Consider the following 21,467-nt stretch of genomic DNA (forward strand, 5'->3'; position numbering starts at 1 on the left):
GACTTCTGGTTGCGGACGGTGATGGAGCTGGCGGGAGCGCAGGTTAGCTTACTTGTATCAGCTACTGGCGCCGGGTTATTATAGTGACGCAGTTGATGTTCCGTGATGCAGGAGGTCGACCGTGAATTTAGTCGCTGGTAGTTGTCCGGTCTGAGTGTGGGGAGTGCGGATGGTGATTGTGGAGAGGGTGCGTGCGCCTGCCCAAGTTCAAGAGCGTGGAAGCAACGAACGCGTCACGGGCAAACACAGCACCGGAGGTAGCCGCAGGACCTAGACCTTTGTACGAAGAAGATGTTGGGGGTGCAAACGGTATGTGGGGTGAAATGCTCAATTCGAAGTGATGTGCTGAACATTGCCTGCACTTGCGCTTCACCTACACCCTCCGCGGTAAATGTTCCAGACCAGCAGCACGTATTGAGCCCATACTGCGCTGTCGAATCGCTTCAATTTCGCCCGATGGCGTCCTGAACACGGAAGTGCTGGAGGGCAGATCGTGAAGTGCGATGTTAGGCGTGTCTGCCGGCCCACTGTTCGGCTCACCAAAGCCCTCGTTGTTCCTCTTCGTCTCCTCCTTTGCAGCGTACCACGACGGGAGATTGTAATACGCTCCGCACAGGAGGATGCCGATCCATAACACCAGCTCGGTGCCATAGATGACCAGACCTAGGACATCAAGCTTAGGCTGGAAGACGACTGACACCAAGGAGAAGAGATCTCCCAGGGCATCAATACCGACAAAGATGAAGGATATGCCACGAACGGTCCGGTGAACATAGACATCCACGTAATGTCTCAAGACACCAGCAGCGAGCAGAGCGGCCGAAGCAACAGCCATGAGGATACTGGGCCAATGCAGTCCCTCTGACTTGGCATGCTGAATGGCGAAGATGAGACCAGCTTGAATACCGCCCATGAGGCACGCCACAGGGACCACAACTGCGAGCGAGCGAAGAACCGACCAACTCTTTGGAATGTTAGCTGTCGTATTCACACTCGAGCCATTGATGAAACCACTTGCCTTCTCATAGTGATAACACTGGATCCACGTCACCAGGCTCAGTATGGTAAGAATCTGAGGCTGTATGCGCAGAGCAATGTTATAGTGTTCAGCAATGTTATAAACGCCCAAAGGAACCCCAGCCCATGCCCACAGCATCATCATGGTCGGCTGGAGTCCAGTAGCATTGTGCCTGCGATAGTTGATGACGATTTGTGGGATAAGCTAGACCACACTCTTAGCTGTGCTCCTCGATAACGGTTGTTGGAGACGTAGGTACCTGAATGGACCAACACACCTTTTCTGGTCAGCACGGTTACGTTTGAGATCATGAAGAATACGTACTGCTCCCAGCGTTCCTAGTACATTCGCAGCCACCGGTACATCCATGATCAGACGATGATAGCCGGGATGTAGAGGATGCGTTTGTGATGTTCAGATGTGAATCGTCTGCACGCTCCACTGCGCGTCCACAACCTCCCTCTTATCTACGCGCCAAGAGCACTTCGAAAGCAACAACATGTCTACAATCGCGCTACGAAGTCACGGATGCACGAGAATTACGAACCCCGATGCCGACTCATAACCCGCAGTTGTACCGCCGTCAACGGCGACGGCGCGATGACGCACGACCCGGTTGACCCTGGAACGCGTGCATACCGCCGAGGTCCGATCATGGAAGAGCTTAGAAATCACCAGTTGCTCGCCGCGACATATCGCAACCACCACGAGGCCATCTAGGCAGTAGAAGATGGCGCAAGAACCAAATGAGAAGGATGAAGGTCAGGATATCGCGGGAAGGCCTGGGTACAAGAAGCTGGCGAATGGCATTATACTGGGTCCAGATGGCAAGCCGTAAGTACCGTCAACTCTCGAATGCGCCGCGAGAGATGCGCGTTCGATGAGACTAAACTCTACGAATGGGACGCATGCTAATATTTGGGCCTCTATTATAGATGCCGAGCCTGCAACGACCTAACCTCCCTCATGGCCATGTCAGGCAAAATGCCCAAAAAGCGCACACCCGCCGCCGCTCCCACCACGACCGCGCCCTCACTCCCCGCCGACTGCCCACCCGACGTCGAAGCCCTCGGCCGCTCCTCATGGACTCTCCTACACTCCATAACCGGCTCGTACCCCACGAACCCCTCTCCACAGCTGCAATCCGAAACCAAATCCTTCCTCACCACATTCGGCAAATTATACCCATGCTGGGTGTGCGCCGAAGACTTCCAGAAGTGGATGCAGAAGAACACACCGAGAGTCAGTTCAAGGAGTGAATTTGGAGAGTGGATGTGCGAGGCGCATAATGCTGTGAATGAGAAGCTGGGGAAGGAACAATTCGATTGTAAGAAGTGGGAGGAGAGGTGGAGGACGGGATGGAAGGATGGGAGATGTGACTTTTAGGGTCGAAAAAGAGGGAATGAGAGGTATGAATGGTGTATGATTTTGTGTACATGAAGATTCTGGATGGGCGATTTGTTGCATAGCAAAGGACACCACTCCGTACGGATACGAATTAAATACAGGCATTGGGCGGCGTTCAAGGGCACAACAACTCTACACTACAAGCAAGATCTAGAGACTAGAAGAATGGATACGGCGTTGCTCTATACTCGGCTTCCAACGCGACACTTACTGCCCCTCATCTCCAACACTGGTCCGCTACCAGTCCATTCGGTCTCGACCGCACCAAGCGTACCTAGATAACGACACTCTGGTACAAGATCAGACTATGAAGTCACAGCATGTAATAGAAGCACAGCACACGCGACCATTCGCAACTCATACACACCACCACTTCCGTCGAATTCCCGTGCACATGTCCACCAATGCCTCCACCAGCCCTCAACTCCAGCAAGACCACTCAACAACCTCAGCATGTCGGTCGCCGCCATGGCCGGTGGTGCAATAGCAAGCAAACACAAATCCGACTCCGCATCTTCTCCCGCCAATCCCTCCACAAACATCGACCGTAACTCCGCAATCGCCCTCTCCATAATCCTCTTCCTCATACTCGTGGCTATAGCATGGTACCTCCGCCTGCACTTCGCACAAAGACGACAAGCCGATCTAGAGCGGCAGTCACAAACGCAATTGAGTGGTGGAAACTTCGAAGTCAACGCAGTGACGGGAAGGGTGACGTGGAACCGGCAGTGTAGTTCATGTGGGCATGGTAGCCAAGATACGAGGAGGAGCAGAGCGACGAGTTTGTTGAAGCTGAAATCCGTCGTAGCGAGAAAAGATTCTGTTGCTGGTTCTTCATCTTCATCGACCAGTGCCCCGACATCAACCTCCCCGGATAACAGGGGGGACGTTGAGAAGAGGAAATGGCCCGGACTAGCTCAACGGCGAACGCAAGACTCGCGGTCTACAACATTAGGCCCCAATGCCTTTGCTATACACGAGAACACGCTGCCGTTGACATCGACGGAGCGTCCTTCACGCACACACTCGCGGCGGCCATCTCTCAGAGGCTCTTTCGATCCACTTCCGCTGATCAACCCCATCTACCCCGCTTCAGCTCGTCGACGCAGTTCCTCGCTGTCATATGATGCATATGATAAGCGGTGGTGGAACGAGGTTGCTCGACGCGGCTCAACAACGAGTCCGACGCGGCGGTCATCTGTGTTGGAAGCTGTGCCGGAGCCGGAGAGTAGGGGTCATCTAGATCAGTCGCGGGGGATGAGTGGAAGCAGTACGGGAAGTGCGCATGCGTCTTGGAGGGGGAGTAGATGTGAGTCGGTTATCTATGATTGGACGAGGCCCACGGATACGCAGGTGCAGGCGGGAGGTGAGACGAAATTTAAAGGCGTGATTTGGGATGGACAACAGCGTAGTAGGAGGGGTACGAAGGAGGAAGAGAGGATTCAACGTATGGATTGGGCGTTGAAGATGTAGCATACTTTCCCAAACGAAGCACTCACATTCATGGGCACATGCAAAGTCATCATCAGAGATTGCGAATAAGCAATTCATTTCTGCCTTTTCCTATCTTACGAACTGTAGTTATAGGAGATTCTTTCTTTCTTGAGAGAGCGCGAATTTGAAGCGACATCTCCTCGTATGCTTTCCTACCGTCATTTGGCTAACATCATGTCTTTCTGCTGCGAATCCAAATTACAGGATGATTGTAGACCCTTCCTCGAATATGGTAGTGAGCTCAGACCAGCTAGCTGTGGACAAGTTGCGGAAATCGACTCGATCGTGGTATCTTGTGTATATCTCGCATTTGAGGGGGGAAACGTGGATAAGTTTATCGCATGATCTCTTGGTAGATGAGGACTATCGAATGTTAGCAGAGATTCAGGGCACACGTATGATCTTTGACTTACGCTTCAGCTGCTCCTTTGTCAGGTTGTCCTTGTTCTTGTCAAAGTCGAAGAACTCCTCTGGAATTGGGTCGGCGGTCGGCTCGTCATCTGGGTCATGGTACGGCTCAAGGTATGGGTGCTTGAGCGCATCCTCGACTGTGATACGCTTGACAGGGTTGAAAGCGAGTAACCGCTCGAGCAGGTCAAGCGCCAGATCGTTGGTCTTGGGGAACATGGCCTTCCACGGGATCTTCTTCTTGAACGGCAGCGATCGGATGTATTCGCGAGCTCGGCGGGACTTGATGCCGTAGTAGTCTTCCATGGTGGGCGTGCCGAGCACATCGAGGATCAACGTAAGCTGGTGGTGGTCTGATGATTGTTAGTAATAGCTCCAGTGTGGACTACTGGTGCGACACTTACAGTCCTTTCCTGGGAACAGAGGCTTTCCGCTAAGCATCTCTGCTAGAATGCATCCTACACTCCATACATCGATAGCCTTTGTGTACTCCTTGAAGGTAAGCATAATCTCGGGCGCACGGTACCATCGCGTTGCAACGTATTCCGTCATGAATCCCGAATTGTCTTCGGTGGAGGCAGCTGATCGAGCCAGACCAAAATCGCAGACCTTGAGATCGCAGTTGGCGTTGAGGAGCAAGTTGGAGGGCTTGAGATCGCGATGGAGCACGTTTGCGGAGTGCATAGCCTTCAGCGCGCGCAGGGTCTGGTAGATGAAGTACTGGCAATGGTCGTCCGAAAGCTCCTGTGTGCGAATGACGCGGTGCATGTCGGTCTCCATGAGTTCCTGAGTACAGTGTTAGTGACGACGAATGCCATGAGATGTTGGAGTTACAAACCTGAATCAGGTACACTTCGGTGAAGGTCTCGTAGTTCCGAGGCTTCTGGATGTCGAGAATCGAGATGATGTTCTCGTGGTTGAAGTACCGGAGTAGCTTCATCTCTCGCAGTGTTCTCAGACAGAACATGGAGTGGTCAAAGGGCGTGATCTTCTTGATGGCGACCTTCTGGCCTGACGGCTTGTGTAATGCGGAGCTGTCGCGTGGTTAGCAGCTGTCTGGCTGGCACTGACAAGTGAAGCCTACCAAACAACACCGTATGCGCCCTCTCCGACGACATCTTGGATATCGTACTGCTCTGAGACATTGAAAGAGATCTTTCTAGAGCTGCCACTCCCCGCTGGAGGCATGTTAGCGGTTGTTGTGGTTGATATGCGCTGATGCGCAGTGAATTGGGTCAATTGAGCTGGGCTCAGTGATTGCGGGGTCGCGATTGCTCGATAGTCGACAGATGAAGAGCTGAGGAGGCGGAATGAGGATGCGTCTGCGGTTGTTCAAGTAGAATCTACGGATGCGCTGTCAGCTCGGGTCCTGGAAGACTATATGGCAAGCATTGTTCGCAGAACAGCAGGCGTGTCTTGCGCGCGTTGGTGAAACGGCACTGTGTCAGACACTGAACCAGCCCCACGTGCTGTGCCCTTTGAGCCGCAAAAGGTGTTCATGGCGGCAACGCGCACGTCAGAATACAAAGAACGACTTGTGCTATTCGCCGCCGCCTATGCATCCGTCCGTATCGTAAGACTTACCACAGAAGTGTGATTGTTGGAGTCGAGACCTGTGCAGTGCCTGGTTCAACGAGGCGTGTACTTGGTCGTGCCTGATGGAGGCGCTCGTCTTTAGCCGTTTAATGACGCTGGCTACCGAGAGATGTCGTCGACCAACCGATTGGAGCTGGAGCGGCTGCGCTTCGGAGCTTCTCGAGGATGCTGGGGTGATGCCCGCGCAAGGTGGAGAGGGAATGAGGCGGTGACAGAAAGGAGACGGATAAGGTGGGGGCAGGGTCTGTTGTACCGCCAAGTCAGTCCCAGATGCGCGATCTCAACGTGGGAGCGGGAGGGAACGTGGCGACGTACCGTAGCCCGTGGCTTCTTCCGTCGGCGTTGTGAAGGATGTGTCTTCACACGAGGAGATGTCGTCGAGGACGCAGGGAAGGTGCGATGGCGTGTGTTTGTTCCAAGGTAGCTGCGGCGGGCGCGCTTTCCAGGTGGGATGGATGGCGGGGTCAAGCTGCTCAGCGCCAAATGCTCAGGTACGCTCTATTGCGACAATACACGACAATACGAAGCGGCAAGGACGAATGCGCGTGAGATTCACAACTCAACAATAGCAGCAGCATGCACCGGTTATGGACTGCAAATATACCTCCCCCCGATGGCAGTCTCCGTTTGGTGTCCGCGACGGCCGCCGCCATTCATGGATACTTTGGGCTAACCGCCGACGTGATCCAGCCATTGTGTGAGCTGCGCGAGTCACATCCTGTGATTACTGCGATATGCACGAGAGCCATCTCAAACATTCGAGAATCGTTTCGCTAGCAGGATCTACCACTACTCCATGACCGCGTGCAGGAGATGCCAACGGGGTCCTGGAGTTTTGCTTTTTCTGCTTTCCCCGCATCTGCCCAATGCCAGTCCTCAGTCGCTGCCTTTTCCATCACCACATGCGCCTCTTGCAGCAGGGTGGCTGCCTGTCATTCACCTTGTCACTGAAGCTCATGGCTCGCATCCTGTAGGGCCATGGCTGAAACTGGCTAGTTGCAGGGGCCTAGTTCCACATCTGCAACGGCTATACTTAGCAGACCCATTTATGAGACCAGCCTCACCAAGCGGGTGTGCCCTCTCCGAACCCATTGGTTCGCGCGCGTTCCCTCCAACTCGACCACCACCAACCGTCCTATTCTTACCTTTCCAATGATCCGGCACAAGACTTTTGACTGTCTTATCATTGCGCTGTACGCGCCACCCATCTGCGCCGGCATTTTCTTGGGGTCCGATTGGAAGGGAGATGCCTCACTGGCCCGGCATCCGTCGACATCATAGCTGTTTGACTTCGAAGCATCTGAGACTTCCAGAAGCTGTTTCAAATGGCCGCCGAGCCTTACCAGCAGGATTGAATCCTAAACTTACCCGCTTCAGGGTCTAAAATGACAGCTTCTGTCATCATCACGGTCCAGATGTTTCCACCGTACTCCGTGGTCACTGCGGTCACCGTGCTACAAAGCTGGTGGTGGAATGTCGTAGCTCCCAACACCACGCTTCTGGGACGGGCGACGGACAAAGATGCCAGGTCCCGTCAGGCCGTGATCAAGGCCTCGTCGTGCAAGGCGCAGCTTGTATCCTCGGCATTGAAATACGTGCTGGTGATCATTCGAACGGTTATGCTGGCATGTGCAACAGACACAAGGCCCAGACAAGGCGATCTACACAGCACCACAGCGCGATGACAACCAGCGACAAAACAGTGTTCAAAAGGTAAAGTCGAGTATGTATTGCGCATCGCTAACGCTATCAGAAATCGTATCCATGCCTCGTCCATATCGTAAATCATCACACCAGTACTCCATATGCTCCCAAACTCCGAGCAAAGGTGCCCTTCATCCCGTACTGTCTCGTCGCTATGCCTTCGATCCCCTCAACCAAGCCGGTAGTCACGCCGAAGACAGTGTGCCCATGGGAGGATATTGTGTGCCATGTTGTTCGACTCGGGGTGCGCATGTGCACCATTGCTCTTTAGGGGTGTTGTCCATGACGCCGGCGACATGTTTACCACAGCCCCACCATGTGGTCTTGTCTGAGGCGATGTTAGTCGTGTTCGTACAACAGAGACGTGGTAGGTGACATACTGCAGGAGTCGCAGGAAGCCTTCTTGCACATTGTGATCGTTTAGACGTGGATGGATATGGATATGGAGTATATGTGGCGATGCCGACGATGTGCCGATGGAGGTATGCCGAACGCAAGAGGAAGTATGCCGAATCTTTTTCGTAGAGTTCGGTAGCGTATAGCGTGGTATAACAGTAGTCTCAAGAGCGTATCTTGGTTGACAGAGATCTGGAATGCACTCCGTCCGCACAGCAACCCACCGAGACCCTTATATACACCTACCCACCTCTCAATCTTACACATCTCCTCGCCGAATCCCCCTACACACGGCGAACACACTACCTCACTGCGGTGAGGCATGATAAATCCCCTCGGGTTCTAGGGCACCAATCCCACCCCAGAAGACTGGGCCTCTGCCTCACCCTCCCGCGATGTGATTGGCTGCCTGACGATTTGTCCGAACTATAGTCGGCGACCACATTCGGCGAAGTACCACTTTGACGCCAGACGCGTTTTTCGCTGCACACGCGGGTCTAGTCTGCGGGAGCGGCGTGTGTTAGAACCTATAGCGCGGGTCCGTTGCCGAGCCATGTACATGGTGAGGGCTGTAGAGGAGTTTTTGGGGTCGGTGTGCCGGCTTGGTTGTCCCCGTGGAGTGGGCATGTGGAGAGCCAGAGTGGGCTTTTGGTGGTAATAGAAGCGTAGTGCATTAGGTAGGCGAGTTGTTATCGTTATGGCGGTCGGTTGGCGCATGTGGTTACATGCGTATTTGAGATTCACGATGGTAGCTAGGAACAAGTGCATATGGTATGATGAGGTGGCTGAAGCCTTCTTCGCGTGTGGACCTGGAGATACGTAGGTTTAGAAATCGTACGATTGTTCAAGCACGGTACAGCCGGAAGCCGAAGGACAGGGGATTCTCTTCAGCCTATGCATAAGATGGGACCTTCGTTACGAAGAATGAGATATTGTGCAGACTCGTAATTACTAAACACATCGCGATCTACAACAATGTACACTACCGGAACTTTTGCTTTGCATGATCCGAAACGCCTCCGCTAGACAAATGCTTCTAGGTCTCAAAGTCGATCTCCGCGCTGCAGCTGTAGCCGGCGGCATTTACTTCGCCGACCAGCTTCGTTACGAGATGCCGAGTCCACTTTTGACAACACGCAGCTAGACTCATGCGACTTAGTCAAAAGTAATCTTAGTAGCTGCCTTGGAGTCTCCGGTGTCTTTGTAGAAGGCGCCGTATGCACCGTGCTCCTTCTTCTTGACAGTTGTACCGAACTTCATCAACTCTTCGGGTACAGGCTGGTTTGCTGCCTTGAGGACGTTGATCAACCTAATAATAGAGTTAGCGCACTGAAAACATGTAGGCAAGCGCAAGGGATACTCACGATCCGGAGAGTGCTTTGTCGTGTTCCGTGAAGAGCGTGATCGCCAAACCCTCCTTTCCGGCACGACCCGTTCTACCAATCCTGTGAACGTAGTCCTCCGCCGTCAAAGGGAACGTGACATTGATGACGAGTTTCACCGCGGGAATGTCAAGACCTCGTGCAGCAACATCCGTCGCCACGAGGAGGGGCACATGGCCTTCCTTGAACGCCGCCAGTGAGGCGCTGCGCCTTTCTTGGCTCAGGTCGCCGTGAATTCCACCCACGCGGAAGCCCTGCCTGCGGATGAAGTCCTCGATGCGCATTGCTTCCTTCTTGTACAGACAGAATACGAGGATACGATCGTCCTTGTTCTTGCCAGATTGATACTGTCTAAGTAGCTGCAGCAGACGCTGCTCTTTGCCGCGGGGGTCGACAACCTCGACGAGCTGCTTGATGCGCACATTGGCGCGGAGCTCGCCAGATTGGTTGTCGCCGATTGTAATTCTAACCGGCGAGTTCATGAAGGTGGACGCAAGATCCCGGACAGAGGGCGGCCACGTAGCAGTAAACATGAGGGTCTGGCGCTTTTTGGGCGTCTGCGAGATGATTTGCCGAATTGCTTCTTCGAAACCCTTGTCAAGCATGCGGTCGGCTTCGTCAAGTACTACGTACTCGGCTTTGCTGAGATCTGCTGAGCCATCGCCAATCAGGTCGTTTAGACGACCGGGTGTAGCGACCACAATGTGCGCTTTCTTGCAAGCGGCAACCTGAGGGTCTTTTGGCACACCGCCGTACACGCAGACTACAGACAGTCCAGCCGGTGTGGCCAACGCTACCAACTGGTCGTAGATCTGAACAGCCAGCTCACGCGTAGGTGAGACAATGACAGCCTTGACACCCTTCCGCTCATTCTTGGGCAGCGCTGCGATGTAGCGCACACATGGTACACCAAACGCGAGCGTCTTGCCGGAACCTGTCTCGGCAACACCAACCATGTCTCTTCCTGAGAGCAAGTAGGGCCACACGGCTGCTTGTATAGGTGTAGGGGCGCTGAACTTGGTGAAGAAGGCGCGTTGCGCGTCGTCGACCGGGAGGTACTTGAAGTTCAGGATGGGACGGATCTTGCGGGCGGCAGGTTTGGGGTCTTGGATAGCCATCGTGTTCTTGGCGAGGAAGGCATCGACCTCCGACTGGGGCAGCTGCGTCAGCTCTTTGCTCTCTACATAGTCTCCCGACTCGACCGTGGCTGCGCTCGTTGTGGTGTCGACCGGTGTAGGCTTGGAGGAGGGTACGGGCTCGGTAGCTTCGCCCTTGGCCAATGCCTTCGCGCGCTTCTTCTCTGCCTTTCGCGCAGCCTTCTCCGCCGCCTTGATGGCTTCCTCGTTCTCTTCGGCAGGCTCGTCTGAATCGGCACCCGCGGCAGCCTTCAGCGCTTTTTTCGCTTCCTTAGCCGCCTTCTTTGCTTTCTTTGCTGCCTTACGCTCCGCCTTGGACAGATTCGATTCGTCGTCCGAGTTCTCTACAGCCTGCGCGTCGCCATTTGTCTCGGTCGCACCCACTGCAGCCGTCTTGCTGAGCTTCTTGCTCTTGTCCTTCTTGCTCTTCTTCCTTGAAAGTTCGGGCGTGGTGGTCGCGCCGTCTTCGGCAACGACGTCAGATATCGGTCTTTTCCCCATCTTGTTGGCGGGCAATGCTTCGTGTGGACAAGTTGAGAAGGATGGCGGAAAAATCACTTTTTCGTCGGCGGTCGGTACCAGCACTATCGATAAGTCCGGCACTAATCCCAAAGCGTTCAACGCGATCCTGCGCCAGCAAATCTCGCGTGTTCGATGCTTCTCACGTCCCTGCGCGTTCACCGAGTGCCATGTGAAATTCTAGTCTCTGTATGCAAAAATAGTCAATTCGAGACCTTTTGCGCTTTCTATGTCAAGGCTTTTCGCGTTTTCGCGCTAGTCCAAACCTTTTCACGATCGCCCTCACCATAGTGAGCCATGACAAGAACCACTAAACAACAGGGACCACTTATTCTGAGACTTGATGCGCGATCATGGCGGACGTGACAGTGCTGAGATGCTGGCCAGCCTGCGTCGATGCAATCGATTGGTCTTCCGACGGCATCATTGCATTAGCGTCGGATGAGCGCGTAGAGCTGCTTGTGAGTACCTTTCTGTGCAGATACTTACACAAGCGCTTTTTGTTAATGACTGCGTAGTTTCCGAACACCGTCGACTTCGAGCGAGACCAAGTTTTGCCGCAATGGCAGCATGTACCTCTCAAGGTACCCTTGTTCTCGACCGATGAGCTCCCACTCAAAGAACCTGCACCGACATCTAACTACTCCGTCGGCGAAGAGATCTCTAATAGCGCTCCCATCAGCATCGCGTGGTCGCCGCCCGGTATTGCTAAACATCGAAAGTGCGCGCTTGCTGCTCTTACCGCAAACCTGACGCTTTCCCTCTGGTCAGCAGCAGAAGGCAAGCCAGAAGAAGAGACAAGTTGGACGCGACGATTGATCATCAACGATGCGCTCGTTGACCACTTCGGAGACTGGGACGACGAACCTAGCCACGTGGCACACGACTCTAAGGAGCGACTGCGGTCGAGAGGCCGCATTCGAGCGTTCGCCTGGGCACCCGCTCTGCCTTGCCCCGGACCGGCTGGTGTTGTCGGTACTCACTTGGTATACGGCCCGCACATGCTAGTTGTCTCTGATGACGATAACCACCTCGTGTTTCTCAAGATTGAATCGCCCACGTCCTCCCTAGGAGCTGAGCCAGACTGGAGGGCAGACGTGTTAACACATGAGTCTTTTCCACTTTCTTCGGAGACGATCTTCCCACAACCCAATGTTTTCGAAGACATGATCAAACAGCAAAGATATATCTCGCATATCGCCTGGAGTCCTTGGATCATACGCGATGGTTGTTATTATTCTGTACTGGTATACGCTACGAATGAGGATGTACGGGCGCGGACTATCACGTACAACACTGGGCGTATAAGCTTGCATCAAGAAGTTATCTATGCAGGTCACGAAATGCGATATGACGGCCCAATGAAATGGTTTCACCGAGTCGAAGATGAATACAGACTAAAGCTCGCCCTTTTCACGAATACGGGACTAGTATATCTAACGATATCCGCTCTTGACGCTTCTATCATCGAAGGGAACACGCATGATCTAGACGGTCGATGGGATCCAGTTTCAGGTCTTGTCTGGGATACGACTCAGGCCACAACACTTCGCCTCCATATAAGCTCTCTGCTATCGACACTCCATAGTCCAACTGCTATCCTCGAGCAGACTCCTGATGGGCTCAAAAGCCTTGATGCCCCAGAATGGCGGGAGAGAATCGGAAATAACCTGGCACTGTTTAGTGCAAAGAACGAACTCAAAGGCAACAGCAGGGCCAAGGTATGGGGCCTCACGAGATCTCCGCTAGGCGACTTCATTGCGGCATGCAACAGCGTACATCCTTCCGATATGATCGAGTACGGTATTCCGGCTGACCGTAGTGGCGCCGTGGCTATCAGCTCTTTGCGACCTGGCAGCCGTTCACTAGACATCTTTCCAAAAGAGAACGTAACCGCAGAAGGGATAGTGTACAGTCTTAAGAAGTTGGCAGAAGAAGTTGTCGAGGACCCTGACGACATACCTGCATTCGCGGATGAGATGGTTGCAAAGTTAGTCGAGACTTACACAGGTCCTCCTGTTAGTGAGATGAGCGCGACCACATCAGTAGCGTACTCCGATGTCAACGATCTTGATTCGTTGATCAAGGGATTCAAGTCGAATGCTTTCCTTGAATCACCTACACTGAAGGATCGCTATACTATCCTCGTGTCTGAAGCCTACAAGACGCAGATCAATAAAGAGCTACCGAAGACTCTGATCGCGTATCGTCTCGCTGTGGCCTTGCAACAACTTCCTTCATCGCTGTCGCATACGCCTTTCAGTGCAGAAATTCGCACGCATCACAAACAACTCGTCACACTCATCAACATGGTCATGGGCTATGACGATACATCCAGGTCCTTGCCCGCAGACAAAAGTTCGGAGCAGGACAGCGCACCAACAGCCGGCACCGGTACGCATGGCAACAGCGTTTCGACGAATCAAGGTTCAGCAGTCCCAGTAGCAGATACTTGCGATTTCTGCTCCGCATTTATACCGTTCGCAGACCCCCGATCAGCAACTTGCACCAACGGACATGTGTTCCCTCGATGTGGCCTTACTTTTCTGGCTATTCAAGCGCCCGGCATCACGAAGTACTGCGGTATATGCAGCACCCCATTTCTAAGCGACGAGTTCATCATGGCCCAAGAAGACGTGGAACATAACAAAAGCGTCGACACTGGAGATAACACAGTCATGAGAGGCGTGGCAGGAGACGACGAGGTATCAGAGAGAGGGGAGGGGAGCAGTGATCAAATGAACAAGGCGAATGAAGAGGGTTCTAGCGACCAGGAAGGAGACGAGCAAGCCATGGTTGTCGACCAAGAAAGCAACGATTCCGACGATGGAGATGATGTATACGAACGAAGGGAACTTCCCGTCACTCTGGCACGGATCCTGTTTCTTGCTTGCGATGCCTGCATATACTGCGGTGGCAAATTCATTGGTTGATCAATACAGGACCGATCTCATTATCTGGCATAAAGGTTTCATGTACCTACGTTCGTAGCAGCGAAGGAGTTCCGTCTTAGGCTCTTTCTGTGGAGACAAAACATTCTTTATCCATCCACATGATCTGGTCAGATATGACCTAACAGTCGAACTAAGCAGCTCAGACACTCTGAATCTCCGAAACATTCAAGACGCTGATGTCTCTTATCGCGGGACGGAAAAGGACATAAGGCCCGAATACGACCTGAACCCACGGTCCGGATCCCTTGGCACCCATCCGCACAAACTACGCAACTCCACTTTTCTCCCAAGGCAAGCCCTGGCACTTTCTAGAAGCCAGGCTAGACCAACCGCACAAGTCTCTCATGCCCCCGCGCAACTCGGCGACCAACCGCACAATGTACGCAAGATAAGTGGGAGCCAATAGCACAAAATGCGTGCACGCGGCTAAACTTACCAACGGAGCTATCGACCACTGAGGCCAAAGCTTACAGTCAACAATGCTACAAACGCAGTGGGATGCGGGGCAAAGCTCGTGAAGCACATGAACGGGAGCCGCCGCTGACGGCGTTGCCGCAGGGAAGAGGTGGCGTGAAGGGCCCTGCGTTTGGCTGTGCTGCCGCACAAGTCGCGCATGCTTCGGGTATATAAGAAGTTGGTCGCTGGCCCTCTGCTGCTTACTCCTACATCACAACAATCAAGTCAACCTTACAAGCCTACTCTCTTAACTTTACCAACCTACTTTCCCACAAACCAACAACCCATCTTCAACCATCGAAATGAAGGGTAACTGCGGCTGTGCTTCTGGTAGCTGCAACTGCGGCTCTACCTGCACTTGCGATGGCTGCCCCGTACGTCATACCCTCTTTCTTACGAACACGATGCTGACCTTTCATCAGGGCAAATAAGTCATTCGATCCTCGCATTGATGGCGTGCAATGAACACGATACTGTGAGTGCCATCGTAACACTTGCACACGCGACATCCATGCTGAGACTGTGCAGACGATCTCACAAGCTATGTACCATATGGAGTCTACCAAGATATATGCCACGGGTGGTTATCTAGAGGTGTCCGATGATTAGGGGATGAGGGGAGTTCGGCGGCTCATGAGATACCAAACAGGACAATCAATCACTTCATTATAACAACACATGTGCCATGTGATACTGCAAATCGTGAATTCTTGTCATTGTCGCTAATTTCGCAGATACTTTCGAATCATGTAGTCTATCCTGACAAACATCTACGTTCCTACCCACAGCAAACCGTGGCATTCTCCTGCATACGATCTTCGCCACCACTGCTCACGTTGAAGCTCTCCCACCCGAAGATGAAGTATCCAAGATACGCACCGATGAATATGCAGATGATAAAGTACCCGTTGTAATACATCGCCAGCAACATGACGAAATATGCCACAGCAAATGCACCCATGTGCAACGCCGCCCTAACCGCTTGTTGTAAAATGCTCGGTCGAAATTTGCTTGTCGTCGTAGCCATGGCGCCGCAAGCAGCTGGCGATGTTGTAGCAGCAGGGTGCTTAGTCGTGCTGTCGTTGGCGTTCGATGAGGACGAGGAAAAGGAGCCGATCGCCGAGGAAGCGAGTGTCTTGGAGTGCTGCTGAACGATGTAGCGATCGTATTCTTTGGCCGCGCGCCGCAGAAACTCGAGGAGGATAACGAGGAGGATTACTCCGATGCAGGAGCCGGCGAACATGGCTTTGGACCGTACGTGCCAGGACTCGGCAATGAAACATGTGTCGATTACGTTCCAATTCCACAGCATCTGCGAAATGAATTGTTAGCTGAAGGCTCTCCTTTCTTGACGGCGAAAGCGCGCGGATGAAGCTTACACTAATCTTGCATCCGCCCATCATGTCCGCCATATCGTCCATGCCACCCATTGCGCCTGACGACGTAGCCATTGGCGCCATACCAGTAGCAGACGGTGCCATAGACATTCCCGACATAGCCATACCGGTGCTCGTCGGACCCATCGACATTTCCATATCCATAGACATGATTGCTTGTACCTGCATGGAAGTAGTGAGAAAAGAGTCCAAAGTTATATCGCAGCGACTGCAATCAAAGCACGGCCTACCAGAAATTTGTTTGAATCGAAACAGCGCAAGTGAATGAATATGAGTGGTGTGAGAAGTAGGATTGAGCAAGTTATGAGCAGATTTGTCCCTGCGTGATCCTGAATGGAAGCGGCAACCACCCAAATGATTCACACCTCAAACGCGGAAGATTTGACGAACAAAGAAGTCTGAAACTCAAGTGAAGTCTACCACTAAGGATATGCCCGGAGAGTGAACGTGGAGTCACGACGTTTATATCGTTTTCTTGTGGTGCAAGCTCCTACCCAGGGTATACCAGGCTCGGAACCCTTCTCGCACCCGTTCCCACGCGGTACCCAGAGCTCTGCAGACGGCGCCACCGCATGCCAGTATTGGTCAAAGGCTGCCGATTATTATCTCAGCCTATCATGCCACCAGACAGATCGGCCATAGACCTACTGGCCCATGTTCTCATAGTCGATGAGACTCCAGGAGCAAGGGCGGCCCGCAGAGCGCTATGCCGGAATGGGTTTAGACGGTAAGCGAGGTGAGAAGGTTTCCAAGGTTTTGAGCAGATTTCGCGCCTTCATCCGCAGCCTGCGCAATCATGACAAGACGATACTGCGCGGCAGATGTTGAGGCGCGGAATACTGTTGGATAACATGCAGGTCGTGGTTGTTTGTTGGTGATGCGAGGGGGAACGGGCCGCTTATGTTGCATGTGTTGGGACTGCAGCTTACAGGCAGAGCATTATTTAGCCAACGTGTGATAAATGAATTGTCATTGCAAGCGCAGTGGGAAGCCGTGCAGTGTTGACCCGGGGTTCTGGTTGCGGGACTCGAAAGGCGAATGAGTTCAGGGTCTAGGTAGGCTGCATGAACATGCGATGCTGCACGTTGGATGCAACGACAAATCGATCATTGAACGGAGCGTGGGTATACGTGTCGTTGTAACAATATTTTGAGCTTCCCAATATTGCGAGATGCTTGTCTTTGGGACATCGGTTGGAGGGCGACCATGAACTTGGGCCAATGGGCTTACGTGCATCGCGCAGCGTTGAAGTAGTTGGCTGGGTAAACATGCGCTGACGGTGTTGGTACAACAGTATATCAGCTGATGACGTTTACAGGTATACTCTTGCTGTTGTCTGTTGATACCACCCAGGTAGTCTCAGACGTATGGCATGTTTGTTGCATTTTCCGCACGACATGTATACTCAACCCGATGCAATGTCATATCAAAGCCAGCAGTGACTCTCGGTGTGGTCCAGATAAGTGGTAACCTTGAACAGCCTTCATCCCATTACACGGATGGCATCCTTGTCGTGTCCAGATTTTCTGTCACGGTCGTCGTCCAAGCGGACTCGCTCGCCCTCCCTGTGCCTCACAGACCACAAGAGTTTGCTGAGGATATGCATGAATAGGAATTAAGAGCCGGAGCCGTTGGTGTATGAACACAGGCGCCCCAAAGTTGCGACCGGATCGAACGAAGCAGGTAAACAAATGGCAAGAGCTTTTGCAACATGTTGTTCTGAGCCTACTGACCGAAATGCGTGCCCTGGTCCCCAAGATGATTCGACTCGTTGGTGGAGGCTGTGACTGTTTCGTCCTGGTCTGCGCCATCTCAGGTAATAACAGACGTCTTTCATGCGTAGAATAGGGTAGCCGCCACATTTGCGCACACCACGAAACGCAGCATGACGAGCCGGATACAGACGCAATGAAGATGACTCCCCATAAAACTTCTAACAAGCTTTAGCCGTTGCATGCGTGATCACACGTACAAGACAGGACATGTGTATTGCTGGACTTTATATCGGGTCATTGCCGCGAGTTGCGGTCGTGGTGTCGGGTTGATCTGTCGGGTCATTTTGTCGGACGTTTTCAACACCAACAATGACGCGCACTTAGTACGATCCGCGACTGGCAAGCCCTGAGGCTAGAACAGCGGGGTGCATGACGATGCGGATGCGGCGTGGGATGCGGCTCAGCAATTTTCTGGTGGGAACCCGACCGCAGCGGACACGAAAACACTGCCTTCAAACCAGGGCGCCTGGAGCAGGGCTATGCTACAATTTGTCAAACACAGCGCAACGGTACCCAGGATAAAGTTGTATATCTTGTAGTTCAGCGCTGCTTGTTGTCGGCACATAGAACGCTCCGAGGATTGGGCAATCTAGGTTTGACGTTGCCGTACATATCCAGCTTATCTGTTTTCTTGGGTTCCAAGAACGCTCCTCGTCGAGCGTTCAACATATCGCATTGTTCTCTTCTCTTCTTTTGCCATGCGTTCCCCAATCGACTTCGTGAAGGATCGCCATAATGGCCGGTACCGTGAGAGCATCGACAGCGATGACTACCCTTTAGCGCAACCCCGGAATGAAACCGAGCAACCATCAACGAATGGACCTACTGCTCTTCCATCGTTGCCAGAACCATACTCGGCTTTCTCGGTGAATCGCAAAAGATTCATATTGGGTGTCGTCACAGCGGCGGGCTTCTTTGGACCACTATGCGGAGCGGTTTACTTGCCTTCCCTGAAAATATTCGAGAAGATCTTCAGTGCATCAGAGACTGCGGTGAACGGTACAGTCTCAATGTATATGATGGTGTTCGCCATTGCCGTAAGTCATCCGTACCAGTAGCTCCAAATGCAAAACTAAGATTGCGTAGCCTCTCTTCGGTGCTGCTGCCTCAGATCTAGGCGGAAGGAAAACAGTGTACATGGTCGGACTCGGCAGTTTTCTCGTCGCGAACACCCTACTTGCTGTGCTGCCACCACATATCGCGGAGCTGTACATTCTCCGTGTCTTCCAGGCATTCGGATCATGTATCGTATTCTCCGTCGGGGCCGGCACTGTTGCTGATATCACTGAGCCTGCTAAACGTGGAACCGCTTTAGCATGGTTCTTGATGGGACCTCAGCTTGGTCCTGTACTTGGTCCGCTTATTGGTGGTGCACTCGCGGAGGAGAGTAGATGGCGATGGATATTCGGCTTCCTCTCGCTCGCAAGTTTTCCGGTATATATCCTCATCGTCTTCTGTACGCCAGAGACACTGCGATCGCTGGTAGGCAACGGCGCACCTGTCGCAAATCAGCCTTGGTTTTCGATACCCAATTTCCGGACACAGCCTTGTACGGACTTGAGAGCTCCGAAAGCTCCCCGTCCAACGCCTCGAAAGTTCCTGCATCTTCTTAAATACCCTCCACACTTGATCGTTTCCTTCAACGGAGCATTCCAGTTTGCTGGACTGTATGCCATTTTCATCTCGTTTGCCACCATTTGGCAAGAGGGTTACGGTTGGACGGCAGCAGAGACTGGGTATGCTTATATATGTCCCGGTATTGCGATGTTCGTCGCTTCGATGGTAGTCGGTCGACTTTCCGATTGGATGCGAAAGAGGGCTCTTGCGAAGAGCTCCACTGGCAAGGTTGCACCTGAGCGAAGAATTACCATCCAGATCTTCGGCTTCGTCATCGCCGCAGCTGGAAAGATCATGTTCGGCTGGTTTGCGCTCGCTCATTTTCATCCCGCAGCGGTCCTCTTCTGTACGGCTCTGGCTGCAATCGGCATGTCTATCATCTTCGTCACCAGCACGTCCTTCCAGACTGAGTGCGACCCTGGCCAAGCGGCTAGTCTAGTGGCTTTGGCAGGTTTCATGCGCAACATGGCTGCCGCGATCTCCTCACTGATCATGGCCAGCATTTTGGATGCAATGGGTTGGGGTTGGGCGTTCACCGGTCTGGGGATTATAGACCTCCTCTGTATACCAGGAATCATTCTGATCATCTTTCGTGGTCCAAAGTTTCGACAGGAGTTGGAACGCGGGAAGCAGCCAAAGAGATAAGTGGCTGGGTGGCAGACCTCGCGTAGACCGGATATAGACTGTTGCTGCCTGTCTTGACAGCTATGAGGGATAACTTGTCTTTAAGCATAGCGCGGCGTTAGTGGACACTTTGCTTTGTATATTAGCATGATACCGTGGGTTGCGGAATAGAATCCACGTCGAGTCAAATGGCAGGGACTACCGCCTGTGTTGTGAGAAGGCGAATGTAACAAAAATCACTCATTCTTTGACCGCGTGTACTACGAGTCGATAGTGCACAAGCCAAAGGATGCCGATTCGCATTCCATTAATGACCGAGTGGTGAACAGGTATGGTGTTGTCGCAAGCGATAGAAGAGATGGCTATGTGTTCTAGAATAGCCTCGGAAGCGGCTGGAAGGGCGAGTTTGGCCGATCATCGCGACTTCCACCTCCACCACTCAATTTGTCAGCAGCACTTGCCATCCATGTACGTATAAAGACCAGCCAGCCTAGCAGCGATGACATCACCCCAACAGCGAAATCGAATTCGCACAACTTCATCGTGGCGTTCAGAGCAAGTTTACGCAAGATGACCAACTTCAAGGTTGATATTGTCAGCGACACTGTATGTCGTAAGTCTTTATGAAGAACGCATCTCAATCTATGTGTTCGGCACTGACCGAGTCACAGCATGGTGCTATGTGGGAAAGAAGCGCCTGGAAAAGGGTATTGCGGCCTACATGAAGAAACACCCGGACTCAAAAGATACCTTCGAAACGAGCTGGTATCCCTTCTATCTAAACCCGGATGCGCCAAAGAGTGCCGACAAGCAACAACTGTACGAATCCAAGTTCGGCAAAGAGCGCACAGCGATGATGCAAGAACGTCTCTCGCAGATTGGCAAAGATGAGGGAATCAACTTCAAGTACGGTGGCAAGACGGGAAACACACGCGATTCGCATCGACTGGTGCAACTTGGAAAGACAAAGGGCCCGCAGATGCAGACTCGTGTGATCGAGGAACTCTTTGCTGCATACTTTGAGAATGAGAAGGACATTACAACCCAAGAGATCCTTACCGAGGCAGGAATCAAGGCTGGACTTGATGAGAAAGAGATCAAGGATTGGCTGGAGTCAGGCAAAGGAGGACCTGAAGTTGACAAGGAAGTCCAGCAGGCGCGCCGACAACAGATTACAGGCGTTCCCAACTTTACCATTAACGATCAGTTTGAGATCGGAGGTGCGCAGGAACCAGAGGCTTTTGTTCAGTTGTTTGAACGGTTGAAGAGGCAAGAGGGTAGTCATTAGGTGGTTCATCAAGGACACTCTTCTTAGCGAATCTGACCTATCCGCGAACGTAACACTTCCACGTGTCTCCGTTTTCTGCATACATCATCGTGTTGACCAATTTCTGTTTTCAGTTTGAGGTGTCTTCTGTCGAGTTCATCGTATCGCTGATGATGACCAAATCGTACCTATGAACATGCCGCTAGTCTTCGCCTCGGCAAAAGCACCGACATCGTCACGCGCATTCACCGTCACCCTTGTATGACATCTCGACGCGGTGATTGCGAGCGCTGAAGCTACCAGCCTCATTCCTCATG

The 21,467-nt window shown here is 52.7% G+C and overlaps 7 protein-coding genes across 7 annotated transcripts; 3 read left to right on the plus strand and 4 right to left on the minus strand.

Moving 5' to 3' along the window:
• Window positions 1–373: 373 nt before the first annotated feature.
• On the minus strand, window positions 374–1,387 carry J4E93_006180 (uncharacterized protein; the record flags this gene model as incomplete). The annotated part of the gene is made up of 4 exons (XM_049344098.1): window positions 374–964; window positions 1,019–1,222; window positions 1,278–1,295; window positions 1,343–1,387. 4 exons carry the CDS (start codon window positions 1,385–1,387, stop codon window positions 374–376), a joined length of 858 nt encoding a protein of 285 aa, XP_049198533.1.
• Window positions 1,388–1,748: 361 nt separating this feature from the next.
• On the plus strand, window positions 1,749–2,404 carry J4E93_006181 (uncharacterized protein; the record flags this gene model as incomplete). The annotated part of the gene is made up of 2 exons (XM_049344099.1): window positions 1,749–1,852; window positions 1,954–2,404. 2 exons carry the CDS (start codon window positions 1,749–1,751, stop codon window positions 2,402–2,404), a joined length of 555 nt encoding a protein of 184 aa, XP_049198534.1.
• A 1,849-nt stretch (window positions 2,405–4,253) lies between these two features.
• J4E93_006182 (uncharacterized protein) lies at window positions 4,254–5,515 on the minus strand (the record flags this gene model as incomplete). Its single annotated transcript, XM_049344100.1, has 5 exons — window positions 4,254–4,282; window positions 4,333–4,680; window positions 4,732–5,113; window positions 5,166–5,361; window positions 5,412–5,515. The coding sequence occupies 5 exons, from the start codon at window positions 5,513–5,515 to the stop codon at window positions 4,254–4,256; spliced, it is 1,059 nt and encodes a 352-aa protein (XP_049198535.1).
• Window positions 5,516–9,178: 3,663 nt separating this feature from the next.
• Window positions 9,179–11,042, minus strand: DBP3 (RNA-dependent ATPase; the record flags this gene model as incomplete). The annotated part of the gene is made up of 2 exons (XM_049344101.1): window positions 9,179–9,332; window positions 9,388–11,042. The coding sequence occupies 2 exons, from the start codon at window positions 11,040–11,042 to the stop codon at window positions 9,179–9,181; spliced, it is 1,809 nt and encodes a 602-aa protein (XP_049198536.1).
• Window positions 11,043–11,413: 371 nt separating this feature from the next.
• Window positions 11,414–13,993, plus strand: J4E93_006184 (uncharacterized protein; the record flags this gene model as incomplete). The annotated part of the gene is made up of 3 exons (XM_049344102.1): window positions 11,414–11,521; window positions 11,579–12,159; window positions 12,649–13,993. The coding sequence occupies 3 exons, from the start codon at window positions 11,414–11,416 to the stop codon at window positions 13,991–13,993; spliced, it is 2,034 nt and encodes a 677-aa protein (XP_049198537.1).
• Window positions 13,994–15,248: 1,255 nt separating this feature from the next.
• J4E93_006185 (uncharacterized protein) lies at window positions 15,249–15,921 on the minus strand (the record flags this gene model as incomplete). The annotated part of the gene is made up of 2 exons (XM_049344103.1): window positions 15,249–15,782; window positions 15,850–15,921. 2 exons carry the CDS (start codon window positions 15,919–15,921, stop codon window positions 15,249–15,251), a joined length of 606 nt encoding a protein of 201 aa, XP_049198538.1.
• Window positions 15,922–18,652: 2,731 nt separating this feature from the next.
• Window positions 18,653–21,171, plus strand: J4E93_006186 (uncharacterized protein; the record flags this gene model as incomplete). The annotated part of the gene is made up of 4 exons (XM_049344104.1): window positions 18,653–18,679; window positions 18,729–19,821; window positions 20,401–20,496; window positions 20,555–21,171. The coding sequence occupies 4 exons, from the start codon at window positions 18,653–18,655 to the stop codon at window positions 21,169–21,171; spliced, it is 1,833 nt and encodes a 610-aa protein (XP_049198539.1).
• Between the last annotated feature and the right edge of the window lie 296 nt (window positions 21,172–21,467).

The sequence above is a fragment of the Alternaria ventricosa genome (genome assembly GCF_023758065.1).
Source record: "Alternaria ventricosa strain BMP 2768 chromosome Unknown scaffold_10, whole genome shotgun sequence".
Classification (NCBI taxonomy): Eukaryota; Fungi; Ascomycota; class Dothideomycetes; order Pleosporales; family Pleosporaceae; genus Alternaria; species Alternaria ventricosa.